The following is a 22256-nucleotide window of genomic DNA, read 5'->3' as shown; positions in this document are numbered from 1 at the left end:
GAGATACTTTGATTTTGCATTTTTCTTGGGAAAGTCACACTTTAGGAATGCAATGATTTCACGTATGGACTTGTTTTTGTGTGTATATCTGTTAAATGTTATTGGTATACAGCATACAGTTGAAATCACGATTCATAATGTGCAACCCTTCGTTTTGCCCACTTTAAGGCTCTTTTCAGTTTTGGAAGGTGCCCTCTGCTAACTTTTACCTCAAAAGAAAAAGGAAATTATCTTACGTCTTGGAGCCAGTCAATCTCCTTAGCATGGGTTACGTCGGCTTGAGGTAGCTCAATTCTCCGATCCTCACAACTGAAATTTAGCTCCTTAGTCTTGACATCTGCCGCAAGTGCTGGAAAAAAAAAAGGTTCACATATTATTCCTGATGAACAAATTTCCATGTTTAGAGTCCAAAGTCTTCTCAGTCTTTCTAATCTAGGGTTCCTATAGAAAATGCACAATACCTCTGTCACAAAAATATATCAATAAATGTTCCCACCCATAATATACCTTATAAAGAGACTCAGGATTCACTTTAAAGATTTAAACACTAAAAACAACATTACACGCACTTACAGTACAATACATCCCTGTGGAGTGCACTTTTATTTCAATTATAGCATTATACCTTGAATCGGAGAGCCTATAGCAGGTGTAGCTGTGAACACACTTGATATCTAAAAATGTGGCAGCATTAAAAAGTGGTGGGTACCACATCAACATCCTCCAAGTAGCACTCCACTCTGTTTAGGTTTCAGTACAATAGTACCCAGTTATAGTCAGTCATAAACTTTATTCGGCCAATTCGAAAAGCCATAAAAGTACAGACTAAACTAGTTAAATTACAATTTAGGACAAACACACTCTTCACCATATTAGTACCTAGTCATCTTTATGTGGAACTTGCACAATAGATTGAAGCATGTAGGACCTCAGGCACTCTTGAGATCCCCGCCTATTTAAGGTCACAAGACTAGAAGTTCCATGAGAATTCTGGAGTTTGTGAGCTTTTATTAAAACTTTGAACCAGAAACCCCTCAAAATGAAGTGTTGTACTCTCAGGTTTTAATGACTGATTATGTCTTTGCCCTCCCCAGCTCACCCCCTCCTACCCTAAGATAGACTACTATGAAGTCTGCCTGTTCGTTCTTTAACACACTAGTTACTTCTGTGACTTTTTGTAGTTCCATCTTGGGAAGTTTAGGTCAGTGTTTGTGTTCTAGCCCTCGGATACTCCAGGAAGATGCTCCCTTGGGCATAGAGCATTAAAAAAACAGACAAAAGACCAAACAAAGAAAAAAGATCTGTGTGTTCTGTAGCAGATGCACTAAGTGAGTGTGTCGGCAGGCAGAAAAGGCAAGTCGGCTGGACCTGTATCGAATTGACTAAAGCCAGGTAATGTGCAGTAATTTTCAGAAATAGGGGGTGAATTTTTTTTACAGGAGCCCCGAATTGCATTTTTCTTGTCTTCTTTTGGAGAGGAATGTATGGTACCACTCTTGAAACTTGATATTAAAGTATTTGAGGTGAAGGTGAAAGCAAATTCTATCAATTGAATGCTGCTAAGCACTTGTGCATCCCGAAACATGCACAGAAGATACATGTGTTGATGCTATGTATGTAGCTCGATGTTCTCTTGGTTATGGGGAATACTCCGGGCCGACCATTTGAATTGGACTCATCAGTTAGCTGTCATGCTTGTCAGTATAAAAAAGGAGGAGATGGCATCGCTGTAATCTTATGGAATTATTTTGTATCCTTTTTGGGTGACCTCCCTTCCTCACTGAAGCGCAAATCTCTGGTGCTAAACTTTAAAACCTAATCATAAAGGACCCTCTCTATAAAGGTGATCTGCAGGCAGACTGGGTGCAAAACTAAATTTTCTGGCCAAGCTTTGCTCTAGTCCGCTTCTAGTGACTGGCGATTTTGTTATATGGCTGAGCACAGCCAAAGATTTGACAGAACATGCGCAAGGTTTCGCTACTGGTCCAGCTCACACAGGGAGTCATACATTGGATTTGATTCCTGATCTCGGAGCAGATGTTGCCAACATCTTAAATAATTGGCTTGGTAGACTATAATTGGATTTTATGTTGTGTATCTAGGCACATTGAAAAGGGACGTGTCTCCAGGAGACCTGTGCTGGTTAAAGCAGAGGCCAAGCTGCGACTCACTTATTTTGAACTTGGGAGACCCCTCCGGACAGAGAGAGCGATATCAATCTCCTATATTGATTTTCATGAGTTGATACAAAATGTAACTAATAAGGTTTTGCCAGAAAAAAACATTAGGAAAACAATGTTACAAATAAAAAACCCCACTGTGCAAGTACTCTTCTAGTCTTAAAAAAAGGGATAAAAAAAAGGACTGGAAGCTATTGGATGAGTAACTATGATGCCCACTCTGTAAAGCTATCCTGAAGAAATCAAAAAAGACCAAGAAAGATGTCTGTAAATATCAATTACAGACCATACTTTATCAGCAAAGAAAAATAAGTGGACTATTTCTAGGACTGTCAACGATCCAGGTACTTGCTGTTTCCGCGATTCTCGCATCACAAGCTTTCTGTATGACGTTTCTGACTTATTTGAAGGTAGCATTTTAGAAGTTTGAATGCGCATGAACAGATGGAGACTGAGGAATGTCCAAGCACTACTGGTTGACATTTAATGCGGATTTTATATTAAATAATTTACTGAGTGAGCTACTTATGCCATGACTGCAGGCTGAATACTAAACATGAAATGTAGAATGATGCAATTACCATACACCAGTGTCCCTGTGGTAATACTCCTTTTGGCAGTCACTCCCAGGTCTTTGCAGGAAGCACAAAGATATCTGTGTGAAAGCCCGAGGCTTGAGTGTTACAATCTCCTTTCACTTTCTCCCCCAGGGTGTTTGTTACTAAGAGACTAAAGCAGGTAGTGCAGTTGCCTCGGGGTTCCCTGTGTGACTGCCATGGGATGTATCATTTACTCCTATCTCCCTGCAACTTCACGTGTACGGAGTACTTCTGGATTTTGTGGGTTCAACGCCCCCTTTTTCCCCAGCATGATGCTGCCGGCAAACTGGGGCACCGTACTCGCCAATGTGCAGGATCACATGCATTCACTGGTGTGCAGTAGCGTCTGCCACTGGCCTTGCGGTCTCTTGTACTGTTCTCTGGCAGCGCAGTTGAGTGCAGCCAGTCAGGACAGGCAGGCTGATGATGGGGGTCAGAAGCAGTAGTTGCCTGGGTTGACCTGGGGCGGAGGGATACCAAGCCGTCTCTTGTGAGATGTTCCTCTGATCGTATGCTCAAATCACACAAGCAAAGTAAAGAGCTCAGCTCATTCACAACAGTGATCTTGTTGAGGTCGAAGATCTAGGGAAGAAATCCACCAACCCATTATTTTGGGGTGGGATACAATGGAGAAGTGGTAGATTACTCCTATGTGCTCTCATATAGCCCTCATGTATAAGGAGATACAATTAGTCCCTCTGTCAATTGTCACACTTCTAGGAAATACAACGTGGGACAGGATCTCAAGGAGGGTCTTAGCCACTACCTTTGAGCCATCACTTTGGTGCACCGGGTGCATGTTTCACCACAACCATGATATGCTTGAGGCAGGGCGAACCAAATGGGCAGACAATGTCTGTGCCAACCTTCTCAAACATCTCACTTACCAACAGTACAGGCAACATCAGTTACTTGGGTTGGCCTCCAGACATGTCACTCACTAGACAACCATCTCTACCTCTTGACCCAGAACTGGCCAGAGGAACAAAGGCTCTAACCGGTCTTTGTTTTTAATCCCCAGGTGCATGGCTAATGGTACCGCAATGATTACAAAAAGAAGTTCCTGTGTGTCTGCTGGGCTACCAGCCTTTTGCTGGCACAGAGTTCTGGGTCCACAAGCTCATTGTACAGTAGGCCCTTCCCCTTACATCATGCAGAGTTTGTCGACCTCTCCAGTGACAATCTGCCGTGGACCACCTTCTGCAGGCCCACCACAGTAGGGGACTCCTTTTGTGCCGGAGAGAACTCCTCTCTTGACGGTTCACTAGCTACTAGCAACTGTCCTAGGTCAAGCACTGACCAGGACTCAATACTCTGTCTGCCTCCTGTTCCTCTTCTCCATCAGAAGCAGGGGTGAAGGCCTCCGTGGCACTGGTGAATAATAAATTCTGATGCAAATTCCGATGGCTTCTGCCTTATACTTTGTGGTCATAGATCGTGTATTCCACAGGTCCAACTCTGGGGTCGGTTTCATGCAGGTGCTGACTTTCCCATCTTACTTCCAGACTAGCCACTCCACCCTATCTGTCCTCTATTATCATTATGAAGGAGGACAGGAGCAGGGAGCTCTATCTAGGTCCGGGACACCCAAAACAAAGGCACAAAAGAGAGGGCCGTGCTCACTCAGCTCCTTCTCAAGGGGTCGGGTAACACTTCTAAGGATGAGTTAAGCTGGAAGAGGAGCAAAGGTTGTCCTGGCACCATCGAGGAGCCCTCTGTCTTTTAAAGGACAGTAGAATACTTTAGAGAAGCCCTAAGATTCACACTGCTCTCTGGCAGGTTACCTCCAACCTCGATCTTGGGTATCATTCATACACTGAGCGCACCATTACATCATGGCAAAAAGCATTAGTCCCAAAAACTCACAAGGGCATCTGTGGAACCTCAACTGAAAAGCCCTCTCCCTTGCTAATTTCAACAGCAAGCACGAGATTGTTCATACATGGTACACAATTATTTTTCAATCTTGCACTAGGCTAAAAGGTGTGTTTTTTTCAAAACTATTCCAACATTTTATAACAAGCATTGGTGAAGCTAATAGGTCTCACCTATGAGAACAACTGGCTTTGATAAAGTTTTGTAGCCGTGATGTACAGAAGCGTGGTTAAAACGAATTTTAAAAAGCACTATGACGCAACCGGTGCTAATGTACTTCTTTATGTACATTAGCGCTGGATACATCATAATTCTTTTTATTATTATTTTTAGTAATGCTACACAGCAGCCATGCTGCTATATAGCAAGGCTACAACTCATCGCCAAAGTCACTCATGCTGTACAGCAGAAAAGAACAAGCATTGGCATAGCCAATAGGTCTCGCCTTTGGGACCTTATAAGTGTTTAGCCATGCAACAGTTGATGTTGTTGCGCAAAGGATATTGTGCTGCATAACTAAATACTTATAAGGCTCCAAAGGCGAGACCTATTGGCTATGCGCTAAATCAACCCGGAGGTACCAGAGCGCTTTACTTGAGCACCAGTTACATGACAGAGGAACACATTCATTATTAAGGCACGGGGAGATTTGCCCAAAATCACAGGACGTTTGAGCCTCCTGCCATACCCGAACCTCGTCCCGAGCTTCAAGGTCGGGCGCTCTAGCCATTAAACCACATCCTCTCCCGTATTGGAGATGGTGATGTGGCCCAGTAAAAATCATTTCATTTGTACAATGAACGAGAGTTGTTTGAGCAAGTTATGAGAATACTGCCTATAATAAAAAGTTTCATTTATTTTAAACCAAGACTAAGTAAAACCTACATTTTATATTGACTTGAAAGGCGCGTGCCTTCCCAGCGGCACCAGAAGCAGAATCCTGTGAATGGAACGCTTATGATGCAACATCACTGTAATGTCACGAGGCGCAGGGGGAGGCCGTCCCAGCAGTAAAGAGGAAAGGAGAGACCACTGTTGAGGAAGGGTGTCGGATAGGAGGGGGATCTTCTTTCAGGTTCATCGCAGGAGCTTTTGTCATGAAATAGTGGGATTTACTTAACGAATTCCGCAATATCTTCCGAAGTCTGAAGTTAGAGGCAGTGGGACAATAATACGGTACTTACTTCAGGAGAACGGGGGCAGTGTGTGAAAGAGTGGGGGCCTCTAGATAGTCCCACGCCAGGCATCCCGCGAGCCCCCACCAGGTACATGAAGATATTTTTTGCCATAAGTGAAAATTCGCGTTTTCACATATTTAAGAGGGGGTCCACAGTCACCAGCCTCCCAGAGCCTACCCTCGCCCCCTAAGGGCAGCGCCCACTCGCTCCTCGCCTTGGCACTGGTTGGCACAAGCATGATGACATCACCTCACCCCCCACCTTGCTGAGGCTGTATGGGACAGGCACACTTTACAGGTGGAAGGGTTTTCCCTGCGGAGAAAGAAGTGCAACAAAAACAAACAAGCGCGGTAATAAAAAGCTATTGCCACGCCACGTGAAGACAACAGGCTTGCAAATAACCTCTCCTGTGAAATGGATCCAAAAAAGTCAAGCGCGCCTTACGCTGACGAGGAGAGGAGGAGGCAGCAGGGGGAGGGGAAGAGAGGAGGGTGCCTATGCCGGATTCCCTTGCGGGAGTGAGCAGGAACCATATGTCAAAGCTCGCTCCCGCAAGGGAATCGCCAAACGTGCACGCGTTGCAATTGAAGGCAATGCAATGCGTGCACGTTTTTGGCAGCCAAACTGAGTCGATGGCTAAAGGTCTTTTTCCTATGCAACGCATGCGCGCTGCGTAGGCGAGACCTAAAAAAATATATTTACCAGTCCATCAATGGCCTAGAGGTTGATGTGATTAAGGTGGAGCTGCAGGTACTGCCCCAGGAGGGCTGCCACTCCTCTTTTATCTCCTTCCACACAATAAAACTCCCGGTAGTTTGTGTTACGACAGAGGACAGGCTTGAGAGGGGGAGTGAGGCACACTCAGTCACTTCCTCTGACACTCTTCCATTCTTTGGTCTGGGCAGTGGGCAGCTTGAGACTGCCACGCCTTCTCTCCTGTACTGCACAGCCCACAGTCGCCCAGGTCACTCATCTGCTTCAGATTGCACTGCTGCCAAGGAAGGACTACCACTGGGTCTTGATGCATGCCTCACCCGGCTGCTGCCTATACTCAGTTTCCTCACATGGGTCTGATAGGGAACAGGTCTGAAATATTGGGGCCTCACCATTTAGAGCACCGGAACAGGGGAGTTCCTGGTGGTTGGCACCCAAAAATGGAAACATTTAGTACGACCTCAGGTCACATGGTGGTTAGATAATAAAATGAGGTAGCTGGACTTCTGATGGCAGGTCTGGTAATGATCCTGATGCTGTGTGTGTCCTTTGTTCCACTGAGTGGCCTGCACCAACACCACAGCATGCCATGCCATGCTCTGTGCCCCGCAGAGAACACAACAAACTGGCCCCGAGATGAGTGTTCGCACGAACCCACTGCCTGCCATTCTGAATAGCTATGGTGCTGAGCTGCAGTTAGCAGCCAGCCTCACCTTCCCTAGAGGCCAAAGTAGTGCGACTCCTCTACCATTCTGGAAAGCCCCAGCCCTCCTCCTTACAGCAGCTGCCGCCCGGCGGCAGAGGCGGGCCAGTGGCCCAGGTGGCCACTCTCTACGTCTGGGCCCTTAGGAGGAGACAGCGCCGGGGCCCGCTCAGCAGTTTTCCTGGTGCAGGAAACACACGTGCATGATGGCATAGGCCCCATGGGAAACAGTAAAGCCCACCTTGGCCAAGTACGGGCAGGACAAGCGCTTCACAACTAATCCAGGCAGCCATCCACCAGTCATGCCAAGACCCCACCACTGAGGGTGCCATCAAACCGTAGGTACCGCCGCATGACCCGTCATAACTAACGGGTTTGAGCCACTACCTATCCATTCACTACTGTGCCCTCGTCATCCTCAATGAGGTGCACACCACATGGTTACAGCCTTCCTGCCATGCCATCCATCCCATCCATTGAACCTTTTGTTGTGGTGGGATCCCCAACATCGCAGGATTCTAAGTGGAGGATATGCGTCGAATGACAGGAGATGTACTTAGCGGCCCTGGCGATGGAAGACGACAGGATGCATCGGCTGCTGGTGCTTCTGGCAGGGGGAGCTATATACAAACTGTCCAAAAATGTAATTGAAGTTGACCCAGTACATCTACAACATGCTTAAGACAGCGATGACTGCATATTCTGTACCCCTTGCCAACCTAGATTAGAAGTGATTCATACTGCGCCAAGCCCGCCATCTCCCAGAGGAATCAGTCAACACATATTATGCATGTCTCGGGGAACTGACCAGCTCATGCACTGACCCAGACAATCAAGATGAGAACATGGCACAATTTAAATTCAATTAATCTTTATTCGATCATACCAAAGTAGATCATAAAAGACAGACATACACAAAATGTGTACAGTTAAAACAGTGGTTAAGATTTGTTTAAAAAAAAGACATGCCACAATAAAATATCATTTAAACAATAACGCCAATAAATATACGATATTTCATTTATAACAGGAGACAGCCTATAGAAACAGTGACAATATAATACAATATCGTAAAATAAGCCCTTGTTTTAAACAACATTGCCTTTGTTTGGCCAAAAATACATTTCAGAAAACAGTCAACTGCATGACAGGTATCAAAGTTGTTGGAGGAAGAGCAAGGAGGCTGTGCACTTAGAGAATTTATATTTTCCGCAACAAGGGCAATAAAAATCGCCTTGTGTATGAAATGTAACATTTGCAAAAGAAAACAAAGTGCAATAATGACTGGGGTAATTGCTCATCAGTCAAACAGAGACAAATTGTGGCATTCTACACTGAGTTGTTGCTAAGCAACATGTAACATGACCATGTCACATTGGAATCCCTGAGGTTATAGATTGTTGTAAATGGGAAAGTTCTGAAAAGTCAGTTGTCTGGAGTTATGCTAGCTGATGGATGGGATCTTCTTTCATGGAATAAACTCACTACAACTTTATACCTGAATATGTGATTCTTTGGATATTAAGAATACTTCACTGGCGTAGTCGGCTCAGGAACAGGCGAAAGTGATATATAAAGAAGATAAAGAAGAAGATCTCAACAATAATTTTGCTGCATTCAATAATTAAAGGAGAAATTCAACTTTAAAACTCCTGTTGAAAATGTATCCTGTTGGGAAAATGTATTTTTAAATACAGCTCTTGCTTTTGGAGAAAGATTCTGCAACGTTTTAATTTCTTTCAGCACAACGGATGGTTATTCATCATTTGCAGAACTCAATTCAATTCGATGTTTGGATTATCGTTACGTTTGGATTCGTTACCTCGTTGAGGGTTGCGAGCAGCGTGGGAAATCAATGCAGGTTGGAACAGAGTCCCTTCATCGCGTGTTTCTCAGAGGACATATGCTAAGAATCGGTGCTTAAGCAGTTGCGGTAATACATGTGTATATGCGTATTTATACATGTGTGGACTGTGCCTGTCGGTGATCTCAGTGTTGTGCAGCATCCACGGCATGAATGGTTATTTGTAACTTTGTTGTGGTGGTTCCCCGGCGTGCGATGACATTTGAAATTCAAAAGTAAACCCTAGATGACGTCGCATCTTCCTACCTGGAACTTGATTTTGCTTGTTCCATATTCGGCTTCTTCATCGTCAGGGGATAGACTCAGCGCAGTTCCAGCGTCAGCGTCAGCAGTTCTTCGTACGCTCTGAAGTGTGTCATCACGCACCACGCTACTGTCTGCGCGTGCGTGGCGGCCATTATTTACCGTTTCCTGGCAACAGCACAGATTAGCGTCAGCAGTTCTTTGTACGCTCTGAAGCGTGTCATCACGCACCACGCTACTGTATGCGCGTGCGTGGCGGCCATCGTATTTACTGTTTCCTGGCAACAGCAGATTTTATCATGGAAGTGTCAATTTCATTTTAAAGCAGGCGTAAGAAGTCACAACAAGAACAGAGACTGTGTGGCATATAAAAGCGTCCAGTAAAACATTTTATTTCTAATTAGCATGTGGTAAATTCATAGGGTATTTTGTTTTCCTCAACAGTTTTGTTATAATTGCTTACCCAGTATATCATATACTGTATCACACACTTAATAGCGCATAAGTTTTTGGTCATTATGTCTTGGAAACAAGGTAGTTAATTGCATGCAACTCTCTGTGTTTCAACACTGAGGTTATATTGGTTGAAGTTATACCACGTAAACATGCAGAACGTTACTGCTGCTCCATTTTTCTTGTCGTGTCCTGGGTCACCTCCTATTAAGTGGAAAAAATGGAAGGTGGTTTTTGAGAGATATGCCAGAGTGTGTGGACCATCTTTGAGCGCGGAAAGGAAGTCAGCTCTGCTTCTGCATTGTTTAGGTTCTGAAGGTCAGGACGTATTTGACCATTTGCCGGAACTTTCAGATTCAGAGGTGGGGAGATTGAACGATTATGAAATATGTATTAAGAAACTTGATAACCATTATCTTCCTAAAGTGAGCACAATTTTAGAAAGATATCAATTTGCAAAGAGGATGCAATCAACTGAGGAAACTATTGAGGATTATATAACCCAATTAAGAAAATTAGCGTCATCATGTAAATTTGACAATTTAACGGATGAACGCATTAGGGATCAATTTATGTTTGGGTGCTCTATTGAGAAAATTAGGGAGGAATTGTGGTTAAAGGATGAACCAACACTGGATGAGGTGTTAACAATTGCCAAACGAATAGAGCATTCGTTAAAGTGTGTTGCTGTTATTAAGAAGGACTCGGAAAAAGGGTCCAAAGTGGAATCTGTTAAAGTAGAGACAAAAGATCGTAATAACGAAATGAAAAGTAATCCAGATAAGGTGTGGTCTGAAAGAAAATGCTACAGATGTGGTAAAGCGGGTCACCTTGCTAATGACAAGAAGTGTCCTGCGCTCAATCAAACATGTTCCAAATGTAAATTAAAGGGGCATTTCACGGCGTTATGCAAAACAAAGTATAAACCTAAGGTAAAAGAGGTTGAGATATATCAAACGGAGTTAGAACAGTCGGAGGAGCATGTGTGTGGGCAGATAGTAATACAGGTTGACAGTAATGGCAAAACTAAATCTTGTCCTTATGATGAAATTGTTGTAAATGGAGAAAAAACTAGAGTATTATTTGATTCTGGAGCAAAGATTACTATCGTCTCTAATGAATTCTACAACACTAAGTTAAAAGGGAAGATCAGTTTATTAAAAGCTGACATCATTCCTTTGGCATATGGAGGGGAACCTATAAAACTTCATGGATATTTTGTGGGATTGATTGAGTATAAAGATAGGATGGCATCAGGGAAAATTTATGTGTCTAAGCGAGGTGATAGTATTATTAGCTGGATTCACCAGGGTGATTTGGGGGTGTATTTAGATCCCAACGCAAATCCGTGTATACAGCTAAGGGATAGGATCCAATCAGTGGATAGGAATGCAAATGAAGAGTATGTTCAGAATCTAAAGATGGAGTTTCCAAATGTATTTAAGGAGACTTTAGGTTGTTTAAAGGGGTATCAACATAAAATTCAGCTAAAAGGAGATACAATTCCTGTGTGTTGTAAAGTGAGAAGTGTGCCATTATCAGTTAAGGAAGACATGAAGATGGAAATACAAAAGTTAAGCAAGTGTGGAATAATTGAGGAAGTAGAGGGGTCTGAATGGTTGGCTCCGGTTGTGGCGGCACGCAAACCCAATGGCAACCTGCGCTTATGCATTGATTTAAGACAACTTAACAAAGCTGTAGTAGTGGATAGGTATCCATTGCCAAACATAACTGAATTGTTGACCTTACTTGATGGAGCTAAAGTTTTTAGCACCATAGATCTCACTTCGGCATATCATCAAATAGAGCTGGATGAATCATCGCGTGACTACACATCTTTTGTCACGCCCTTTGGGACGTATAGGTTCAAAAGAATGCCTTTTGGTTTGGTGTCTGCCTCTTCAGTCTTTCAGAGGGTCATGGAGAGGGTGTTAAAAGATCTACCAGGGGTATGTGTATACCAAGACGATATCTTAGTGTTTGCTAAAGATGAAGTGGAACATGACATTAGGCTGAAATCCGTATTGAGGAATTTGTGCTTATATAACCTTACGGTTAAGGTGGAGAAGTGTAAGTTTAGATCTAACGACATCAATTATCTGGGACATAGTATTTCTGGGGATGGAGTGAAACCTAAATCTGATTTAATTGAGACCATTACCAGGATGAGTTCTCCTTCTGACAAAACTGAATTGATGAAATTTCTAGGTATGATAGAATACTACGCTAAATTTGTCATGGACTTTGCTGTGGCAACAGCGAACATGAGGCGGTTGTTGAGGAAAGGTGAAGAATTTGTATGGTCTGAGATGTGTGAGAATGAATTTATAGCTATTAAAGAGAAGCTTAGTGAAGCTCCTTCTTTAAAAAGTTTTAATCCTGCAGGTAAATCCATCTTGGTGACTGATGCGAGTGAAAAAGGTCTGGGAGCAGTTCTGAAACAACAGGGGACCGATGGCGTGCGCACAATAATGTTTCTGTCATGGAGTCTCAGGGATCCGGAGACACGATATTCAGTGGTGGAAAGGGAAGCTTTAGCGGTATTTTGGGCGGTCAAGAAGTTAAAGAAATTTTTGTGGGGTGTTGATTTTGAAGTACATACAGATCATAAACCCTTGATTGAAATATTCAGTAAGAAAGGGCTAGACCTTATTTCTGGAAGGATAACTAAATGGATTATTGGCCTACAGGAATATAATTTTAGTATAAGATATATTCCTGGCATTGAGAATGGAATTGCAGATGTACTTTCACGCCTAGTTCCAAAGAGTAGTGTGCGTGAAGACCGTTCTGATGAAGATGAGGAGGATGAAATAGTGTGTGTAGTAGATCATAATATTATTTCTGAAGAAAGGTGGTTGAAGGAATTAAAAGGTGATGTGACATTGAGTGAAGTGGCATCTTTATTAAAGAAAGGGTGGATGTCTAGTAGAGAAGGGTCTGAAGGCACAAGATCTTTTTGGAAGGTACGTAATGAGTTATCTGTTGATAATAACTTGCTGTTTAGGGGAACAAGATTGGTTCCTCCTGCTAGCCTTAGAAAAGAATTAATTGATTTAGTGCATGTGGCGCATTCAGGTTTGTCAAAAAGCAAAGAGAGACTTCGCATGTCATATTGGTGGCCTGGAATGGACAACATGATAGAGAGAATTATCAGGGACTGTGTTACTTGTGCTGTGAGTGATAAAAATAAGAGTGTTCGTGTGCAACCTATGGTCTTGAGAAAACGCCCTAATGGTCCATGGCAGGAAATTGCATTGGATATTGTTGGTCCTATTCAGGAGAAAGGTTCGCAGATTTATATTTTGGTCGTTATTGACATGTTCTCTAGGTGGCCTGAGATTTTCTTTCTATCGTTGATCAATACTTCGAAGGTGATTGAATGCTTGAAATTCTTATTTGCTAGAGAAGGGTTCCCAAAATCAATATTGTCAGACAATGGTGTTCAACTGGTTTCGAAGGAAATGGAACAATTTTTAAATGTTAGAGGTATTATTCACAAGACCTCTGCTCTCTATCATCCTGAAGCCAATGGGATGGTGGAGAGATTTAATAAGGTTATAAAGGAGACCATTGCTTTGGCTAAAGGTGTGGGGTTGGATTGGAAAAAACAGGTTATGGAGAAAATTGAAGAGTACAGATTGACTCCCCATGCAACAACAGGGAAGTCTCCTTTTTTGTTGTTTCGTGGTAGACTACCCAATACTAGTGTTGAACCCTATTGGGTTAACAAATATGAACTTGATAAAGGTAAAGAGGGTGTGTGTGATGGTGAATGCATGCTAAGGCTAGAAGATGAGAAGGCTAAATCTAGAAAGGTTTATTTTGATGTGAAAAATGCAGTAAAGAAAACTAAAGTAAATGTTGGTGATTGGGTCAGGATTAGATGCCCAGGGTTGTTGGGGAGTTCTGGGTCAAAATTTATGAAGCCCATCAAAGTAATTAAAACATTTAGTAATGCTATTCAAACGCAAGACCACAGAATTTGGAATTTGAATAGAGTTTTTGTATGTAATAATACGCTAAATTTAAATGAAAAGTTAGTTTCTGCAAAGGATGTGGAGGACAAGGAGTTAAACTCTCAAAGAAGGTCTTCAAGAATGGTTAAAAAACCAAGTTATCTTGCTGATTTTGTTTGAAGTAATTTTGCAGTTTTTATTCTAGGAAGGGTGATGATGGGCTAGGTACAAAGATGAGGTTGTGTTAAGATGATTTAGAGTTTGCTTTATATTAAGTTCTTTTGTAGTTTTAATCTGATTTGCTTCTAAAGTTTTTAATAATCTGTTGTGCTTATATGTTCTAATAATTTAATGTGCTTCTATGTTCTCTTATGAGGAAGGGAGATGTGTGGCATTCTACACTGAGTTGTTGCTAAGCAACATGTAACATGACCATGTCACATTGGAATCCCTGAGGTTATAGATTGTTGTAAATGGGAAAGTTCTGAAAAGTCAGTTGTCTGGAGTTATGCTAGCTGATGGATGGGATCTTCTTTCATGGAATAAACTCACTACAACTTTATACCTGAATATGTGATTCTTTGGATATTAAGAATACTTCACAAATGTCATCGGCAGAAAATTGCCCATGAGGAAAACATAGCAACCAACGACAAGACTCTAATCTGAACCTAGTTAGGAGCATTTGTTTATAGACATTCGGCACAAAAAGCAGATGGGGTGCAGTACCAACTGCCATCTGTATCACACAGTATTCTCTTACAGTAGGCTTCGCTACCTCGGAAGCCTCCTTTTGCTTAAAGAAGTAATCCTTGACCCAGGCCTTCTTTTTTTATTTTTTATTTTTTATAATAGACTCCGGTTTATTAAATTAGTAAGCACAGCCCAGTGCTTGGGTTGTTTTTCATATATATTTTAGCCATGGGATGTTCAGCCCTTGGCCACAGGAGATACAATCTCTAAGAATGCCCGATTGAGTTCCACTTCCTAATTTTCTCAGATTGAACACTGAAGTACCAAAGTGGATGCATTAAAGAGGTCCTGAACATAATCAAGACCTAATTCCAGATGCAAGGGAAAATGAGGTGTTGAGAGGGGGACAACCAACAGACCTCGACAAAATCAATTTTCTTCCACCTGGATAGCCCTAAAATCTCTGCAGCCCATACACCCATCCCATAGGTGACAATTCGGAGGCATTTCCTTTTATAAATTTCAAGGATCGATGCAACTGATTCTTTCCCCAATACATGCAGCTAGAGAAAAAGTGATTCCCACTGCACGTAAAAAGAGAATCAACCTGCTTTTGAGACCAAGACACCAAGAGCAGGCATTGTCAAAAGCCAGGTCAAGGTATGGGAAGGAATTCACCCTATCCAGTTTCCTCCCTCCAATACATAAGGTGCAGGTTTTGGTATTTCTTGAGTCACACACCATTATGAATGTCTTCAAGAAGTTGGTTTCCAACTTGAGCCCCTCCATAAATGTAACAAAGCTGGAGATCAATGTCTTTGGACTATCTGCCATACAGGCCAGAAGTACTGCGTCATCCCCGTAAAGTAAGGTGGGAACGGTTTGTCAATACGTGGTACGTCTTCCCCAACAGAAATCAGGATTCTTTCTAGGTCATTGATATATAGTAAGAATAGGATAGGGCCACGTACACAACTTTGGCGCACCCTGCAGTTGACTTAAAAGAAGGCATCCACTTACTGTTTTCCCCAAATCTGACTATGCTCTGCGAGCTCTTGGTGTAAGAGTTGTAAAAAGGCAACCAAACCTGCCTTGAGGCCCATAGACTCAAGTATATCCCATAATTTGGAGCAATTGACAGACAAGAATGCACTCAATAAATCCGTGAATACAAGGTGGATTGACGTGCCCTTGACATATTTATATTTGGCACTGTTCGATTGTCTCAAGGGCCTTGCTAAAGTAGTTTTGCACCTGAGAAAGAAATGTATTATTCACCTTTATCCATGAAAGAAGTCGCTCCAAAATGTGGTAGAGTTGAGTAAAGATATTTGGCAATAGCACTGTGGGTCATGGGCGTTACTCTTTTTAGAGATAGGAACAACTATGGATATACGACAAGAGGGCGGGGCCCCCACCCGGCATATGGAATTAAAAACACTAGTAATAACCGGAGACCAGAACCAAAGGTCTTCTTTAAATACATCTAGAGGGATCCCATCCAGGCCTGGAGCCTTCTTTAAGGGGATATTTTGGATTGCTTTTAGAACTTCTTTTTCAGTGAAGATCATGCTTGGACATGCTGAGCATTTGACCTGGTCCTCCACTGGGGTCACAGCATTAGAGTCATAGATGCCAGAAGAATGCTCAGTCCAAATGTTAGAGGTACTATGAACAGTGACCTTATCTGAGGACAGCCCAGGGGTTAAATCTGCCCGGACTGCCTTCCAAAAGGTCTGGGGATCTTTATTCCGGCAAGCAACTATGATGGCCTCCTAATTCTCATCCTTGAGTGCTGACTTCCTTTTTTTCAAGCTATGCCTTCCTACAGGCCAAGACTGCACTCTGGTCCCTGGGATTTTGCTTTATGTCTAAACACAAGTTCTCATTTGACACTCTACAGTATTTATCAAACCAGAATTTGTATTTAACAAACCAGAATTTGTATTTATCGAACCAGAATTTGTATTTATCAAACCAGAATTTGCAGAGGAGGAGGACTCTCCGAGCAGGTCTAAGCAGCGGTTCTTTAATGCGGGAAATAACTTCAACAAAGCTGCGTAAAACAACACTGGGGCATTGAGCATCCAGGAGGCAGGACGTCACCAAATCCACACTACTACTTGCTTCATTCAAGCGGAGTGCCAGACCAACCTGCATCCAGCATCCTTGATAGTGAAACCCTTGCTGCTCCATGCGGTAGTGTGCTGGTGCTTCAAAGAGTTTGTAATTTGAAAAACTAAGGGGTTGTCGTCACTATAAATTGAGGAAATAACCTCACACCCCGAAATCATAGGTTGTAGATACCGAGAGGTAAAAGAATAAATCAATTGTTAACCCACTGCCCCTCCCAATGAATGTTGGAATTGCTAGAGTATCAGCTGTGGAAACCAGACTTACTAAGTAAAAGGACACCAGAACCATCAATATCCTCAGGTTCTATTTACTCACTTATGGGATCAAAAAGATGGTAAAAGGGAGGGTGTAATGCCCAGCTTGGATTTAAAATCTCCAGTCAATAGGAGGTTGAAAGGTCTAACAGCCTGTAACTAACTCACTCTCGGCTAAAGAGTCAACCAGAGAAAACAATCCAAGAAAGTTTAATTTATCCTTAGTTGAGAAATCATTATTATAGAAATTCGACACTGGAGATCAAAAGCCTGTACCACATCCTCTTCTGCAAATATGGGAACCATTTTCAATCCAATATTCAATTTGAACCAGGCAGATAAGCTCCCTTTACCACGACCCACAGCAGAAGGAATTACAGGAAGGTTAAAGCACATGTATGCATCAAAAATAAAATTCAGAGGCTGCCCATGTTTCTAGCGTAAACAAAATATCGTATCATTAATAAACATCTGCCAGCCCTCGATGTGTAATTTCGAAGCCAGACCAGCGACGTTCCAACTAAGAAAGGTTACATTTGTGCTGACCCCGTCCATAGGAGCACCAATCACACCCGTTTGTAAGCGTCCAGGCTCAACCAGCTGCTCTGGGAAAAAAATTGCTTTTTCAGCGTATTGAGCGAACTTTGACACTAGGTCCAAGAGTTCAGACGGACCCGGTCTGTGAGTGTAAGTGTACAGTGAGCATAGGGGGACCCTGGAGCTCGGGGGCCCCCGCACCGCAGGGGCTGCGGGGGGCCTTTGTTACGCCCCTGGTCCCACCCCAGCATCTTTGGGAAAACTACAAGTGTGTGCGGGCAGGTAGTGCAGGCAAGTGACTGCAGATAAAGCTTGCAATTTATACAGGGCTGTTCCTTTGGTGCAAAACGGAGAGAACAAATACTTCAGGACGCAGGCAAGTCCATGTAGAACATTATCACACTCACTTGTTCAAAAGAGCTCTCCGAAGCATGGGCCTCCCATATGGAATCAGCTCTCCAACAGCCCATAAAGCCCGAGCTAGTCAACGAGGTCTCACGCAGGCCCCCAGCTTGACTAACCAACAGAAACATCCACAGGCAAACAGACCCTGCCGGTGGTGCAGCAGCTCATTCCCCCACCCAGGAGAGCACCTAGCGATGGGAAAGAAGTGCTTGGCATATGAGAAGCTAAATCACTATGCCAAGGTGTGTAGCTCCACCCACTCACTGCATGACCAACCGAAGAAGCTGTAAATGCTGTGGAGGCCCAGTTCTACCATCTGAAAATGAAGACATAAACAATGACAACACTGAGAGCATAGTCTATGTCATCCACGCATTGGAGTTATTCCATCACCAAGCCTACCTGGTGCCCTAGTGCTGCGTAAAGGTAGGAGGCCAATCTCTGACCTACCTCATCTGCACGGGGACATCGATTAACATATTGAAGCACATACAGTTAAAGACCCTGCCAACACAACGCCCCACTCGACAAACACTCAGGTTTGTGAGTTTGGAATGAGCACACACCTTCCGCTCACTGGCGTTTTCACTACAGTCATAGCACACCAGGAATGCTCAATACGGGTCAAGTTATATGTTACCAAAGGGGAAACTGCATGCCCCTAAGCTGCCAAACAGCGGAATGCCTGCAGCTGGTACAGTTTGCGTTTGGCATCCACATCATTGCCATAGAGACCCCCCTGGAGGAATTTGAACCGCTATTCAAGGGCATTGGGTGTCCGAAAGGTAGAATGGTTCATCTTACTCTTGAAAAGTCTATCCAGCCGGTAGCCCTGCATCACAGAAGAGTGGTGTTCCACCTGAGGCCCAAAGTGGAGATCGAACTCTGAAAGCTTGAAGCAGCAGAAATCACTGAGAAGTTCAAGGCCCCACCCTGTGGGTGTCCCCCATCGTGGTGGCCAGAAAACCGAAACAACCAGGCGAAGTGTGGCAGTGCACCGACATGCGCATACTGAACATGGGCATCAAAAGAGGGAGGCACCTGACTGACAGTAAAAAAACAATGTGGGTGGAGTCACAGGGTGGTGCTGGTTCTCTAAAATTAATCTGAGGTCAGGGTACCACCAGATCCTGCTGGTGACGGAGTCCCACCATGTCATTACATTTTCAACACACCTTGGACAAAGACGCTATAAACGCCTACACTTTGGCATTTCAAGTGCTGCCATGGTGTTTCAAGGCATCATTCAAGGAGTTCTGGCAAGGCATCCTGACATCTGGTGTATGCGCCAATCGCTTTAGCCTGCTAACTGCGGTATTCCTTCAGCTGTAGGACAGTGGACTCACCCTACACCATGAGAAATATGAATTCCTGAGGGAAAAGATCTGATTCTTTGGATATCAATTCTCTGCAAAAGGGGTGACCCCAGATCGAGCCAAGGTCCACAACATCAAGTATTCCGGGGTCCCACCAAAGTGACAGAATTCTAAAGTTTTCTGGGGATGGTCAAGCACTGTGTCCAGTTCATGCAGAATTTACCCACACTAACTGGGACTTGAAGAGATGCACAAGAGAAAGCCTTCCAAACCACCAAACATGCATTGTTGGTACACTCTACATTAGCATACTTCGACCCCCAAAAAGGAAACAGAACCATCCATCGATGCCAGCCACACAGGCCTTGGAGCAGCCCTCTCAACAACTAAATTGCAGAGAGTCGGTTTTGGTCACCTATGCCAGCCGTGCTCTCACACCCACAGATCAAAGACACTCTCACATTGAGAAGGAGGCCATTGCAATACACTGAGGCTTCAGACATTTTCACATATACCTCTATGGCCACTCCCACTCCTCAAGGCTACCCGCAAGGATGGAAAAGTGGATTATGCAGTTGTAACAGTACCAATTCACAGTTAAAAACAAGCCCAGAATGCAAAACTCTGCTGACTATCTGTCCAGACATTGCCAGGCCAGGCACGACACGCAAAGAAGTGGAAACATTAGAGACGAAAAAGTACATCAGGCTGATCGTAGAACGATCCTGACCCTTCCCAGTGTCCAGGGCCGACATCAAAGAAGCAACCAAGAATGATGACTGACTATGAATAGCCGCTGCCAAAGTGCATTTGGGGGACTGGAAGCTGCTCACCATTGACGGAGCGTGACAGACAGAGGAGTCCAGGCAAACACTGTTGTCACTGTACCACATGCTAGACGAGTGTGATGTTACGACTGAAGGCTGCCTTCTGAGAGGTTCTCATCTATTTATCCCAAGAAGTCTGTCTCCACGAGGATTGGATCTGGCACACAGCTCTCATCGTCAAAATGAAGAGCTGACTCCAAAGCAAGGTCTGGTTATCAGGACTCGAGGAGCTAGCAGAACAGATGGCCTAGGACAGTGAGCAATGCCAAGGCACTGTGCCTCCTGATCCACTAGTTCCTATCATCATTCCACTATGAGCATTTGGCACCAAGCCAGTGCAGACTTCAAGAGCCTCAAGAATGGAAAGCACATGTTGGTTATCATCGACGTCCTAAAATACCCTGAAGTGGTGATGGTGGATTCGACATTGGCAGGGGAGACAATACCTAACCTAGTGAAAGTCATGGCGACTCATGGTCTGATCAAAGAACTCCACATGGATAATGGCTAGCCATTCCCTGGACAAGGAATAGCTGACTACCTTAAACCCGAGGTAACTAACATAGAAGGATAACACCGAGTTGGCCTGAAGCAAATGGAGAAGTAGAACGTTTTATGAGGACCCACACACAAGTAATCTCCATTGCTCAAGCCAAAGGACATAGTCAAAGGGGCAATCTATGCATTCCTGAGAGAGTATTGCCTGATCCCGCATGTGACCACAGGGGTGGGACCCAGTATAATGTGCTTCGGCAGGAGAGTCGAAGACAACATTCCACATCACCTGGCCGCAGCAGCCCCACCAGTCAGCAAAACACCTCAACTTCGGATGGATCAAAACGCCAGAGCATCCAGGAGGAGAAGCGCCCGGCTCAGCCGACTGCAAGTCTGAGAACTAATAAGGGGCCAACACCCTGGGAGCAAGCTCTGTCTCTGAGCAAGAGCCATGGCATATCATAAACATTGGAGGCCCCATAGTGCACCCCGAAAAGGGGTAGAGAAAATCAACAAATGTATCATTCTTTAAACTGTTTCACCTGCCACCAGGAGGTCAGTGACGGGACCGTGCAAAGTGACCGACAGGAGAGGAGATGTTGAAAATTATTTACCGAAGACATTATTCGAGGTAGAAAAATCCCTAAAGGGGCGCCTGGGTCTCCAGGGCCCACAGACATGGGCTCAGTGCACAGACCCAAGAGGCAGTGTCAGGAACGGTCGACCCTGGAACAATGGAGATGCAAGTAAGTTAGCAGGAAGACAGAGATTGTGGCCTGTCAAAGTACAAACTCCAGCCCAACCCCTCTCCTTCTCAGAGGTATGAGGACGTCATCGTGGACTGACCATGCCATCGCTGGAGAGTTCATCGAACTCTAGGTTGCTGTGTGTGCCCTGTGTGATTTTTTCCATTTTTAAATAGGGCGGGCCTACCTTTTTATGTGTGGACTTCTCTTTGTCTCTTCTCTTTCTTTGTCCCTTTTGCACTGGGTAAAGGTTTTATGAGGAAAAAGAAGTGCCAGTTCCTACGAGTGAGTAAAGGTGGCCACCACCTGCAACCACCTGCACAAATTAAGCACTGAAGGTTTTCATTTGATTGTCAAAGCTTATTGTATTTTTCAGTAATGCATAGTTGTCTCTGTGCTCAAGGGGGGCAATCTGGATTTTCCATCGTACGTGTTGTGCGGGCAGGAAAAATCATTTACAGTAGTTCCACCTTCAATAGGGTCGGGCAACTTTCACTGCTACCTTGCGACCTCTTGGTGGAAGGGGCACCAGGTCAAAGGATTGCACCGGTAGAGTCGCCAGAGTCTCTGCTGCTGTAAACGTAGCACCCCTGACTCTTAAAAGAGTGAACGACCCTTACTGAGACCATTTATTTCCACTTAAAACACAGAATCAATCCATATCAGTGTGCCTGATTCATGTAAATGGCTTCTCGTCATCTGTACCATAAGGTGCAAATGAACTCTGGTGAACATTTGCTGAGACAATACTCACTGCATTAAAAGAAAAAGTGATAGTATGGTTTGAAGTCAGCGTTCTTGACCCTCCCACTGTATAAACTCTGACAGGACTCCATATTTTTCGATAACTAACTCTCGCTTTCCCTGTTTCGCATAGTCTGTAGATGTGATTTCTAAAATGCCAGGGGCAGAGCACATGTTGGCACCGTGTGAGTGGAGCGGCTAGGCTGCCATGCATTTCTTGCCACCTCACTCTACAAGCAAGGGAATTTGAGACATAAAAGATCTCTAGCCTGAGGAAGTGGTAGAATTCACTTTATGGGACGCTAAGTTTTTGTTGCTGGTTCGCAAAGGAGCTG

General features: G+C 44.0%; 1 protein-coding gene across 2 annotated transcripts in view; it reads right to left on the bottom strand.

The window, feature by feature from the left end:
• The window catches only part of LOC146809601 (uncharacterized), a 177867-nt gene that overhangs the window by 125544 nt on the left and 30067 nt on the right, over positions 1-22256 (bottom strand). For both annotated transcript variants that reach the window (XM_085616440.1, XM_085616441.1), the window contains exon 2: positions 237-349. In XM_085616440.1, the coding sequence (XP_085472566.1) occupies positions 237-349 (113 nt within the window). The remainder of the gene's footprint in view (positions 1-236; positions 350-22256) is intronic.

This window comes from Triturus cristatus, chromosome 7 (genome assembly GCF_964204655.1).
Source record: "Triturus cristatus chromosome 7, aTriCri1.1, whole genome shotgun sequence".
Taxonomy (NCBI): Eukaryota; Metazoa; Chordata; class Amphibia; order Caudata; family Salamandridae; genus Triturus; species Triturus cristatus.
Note: the sequence above shows the minus strand (reverse complement) of the source record. Positions and strands in the feature narration are given on the sequence as shown.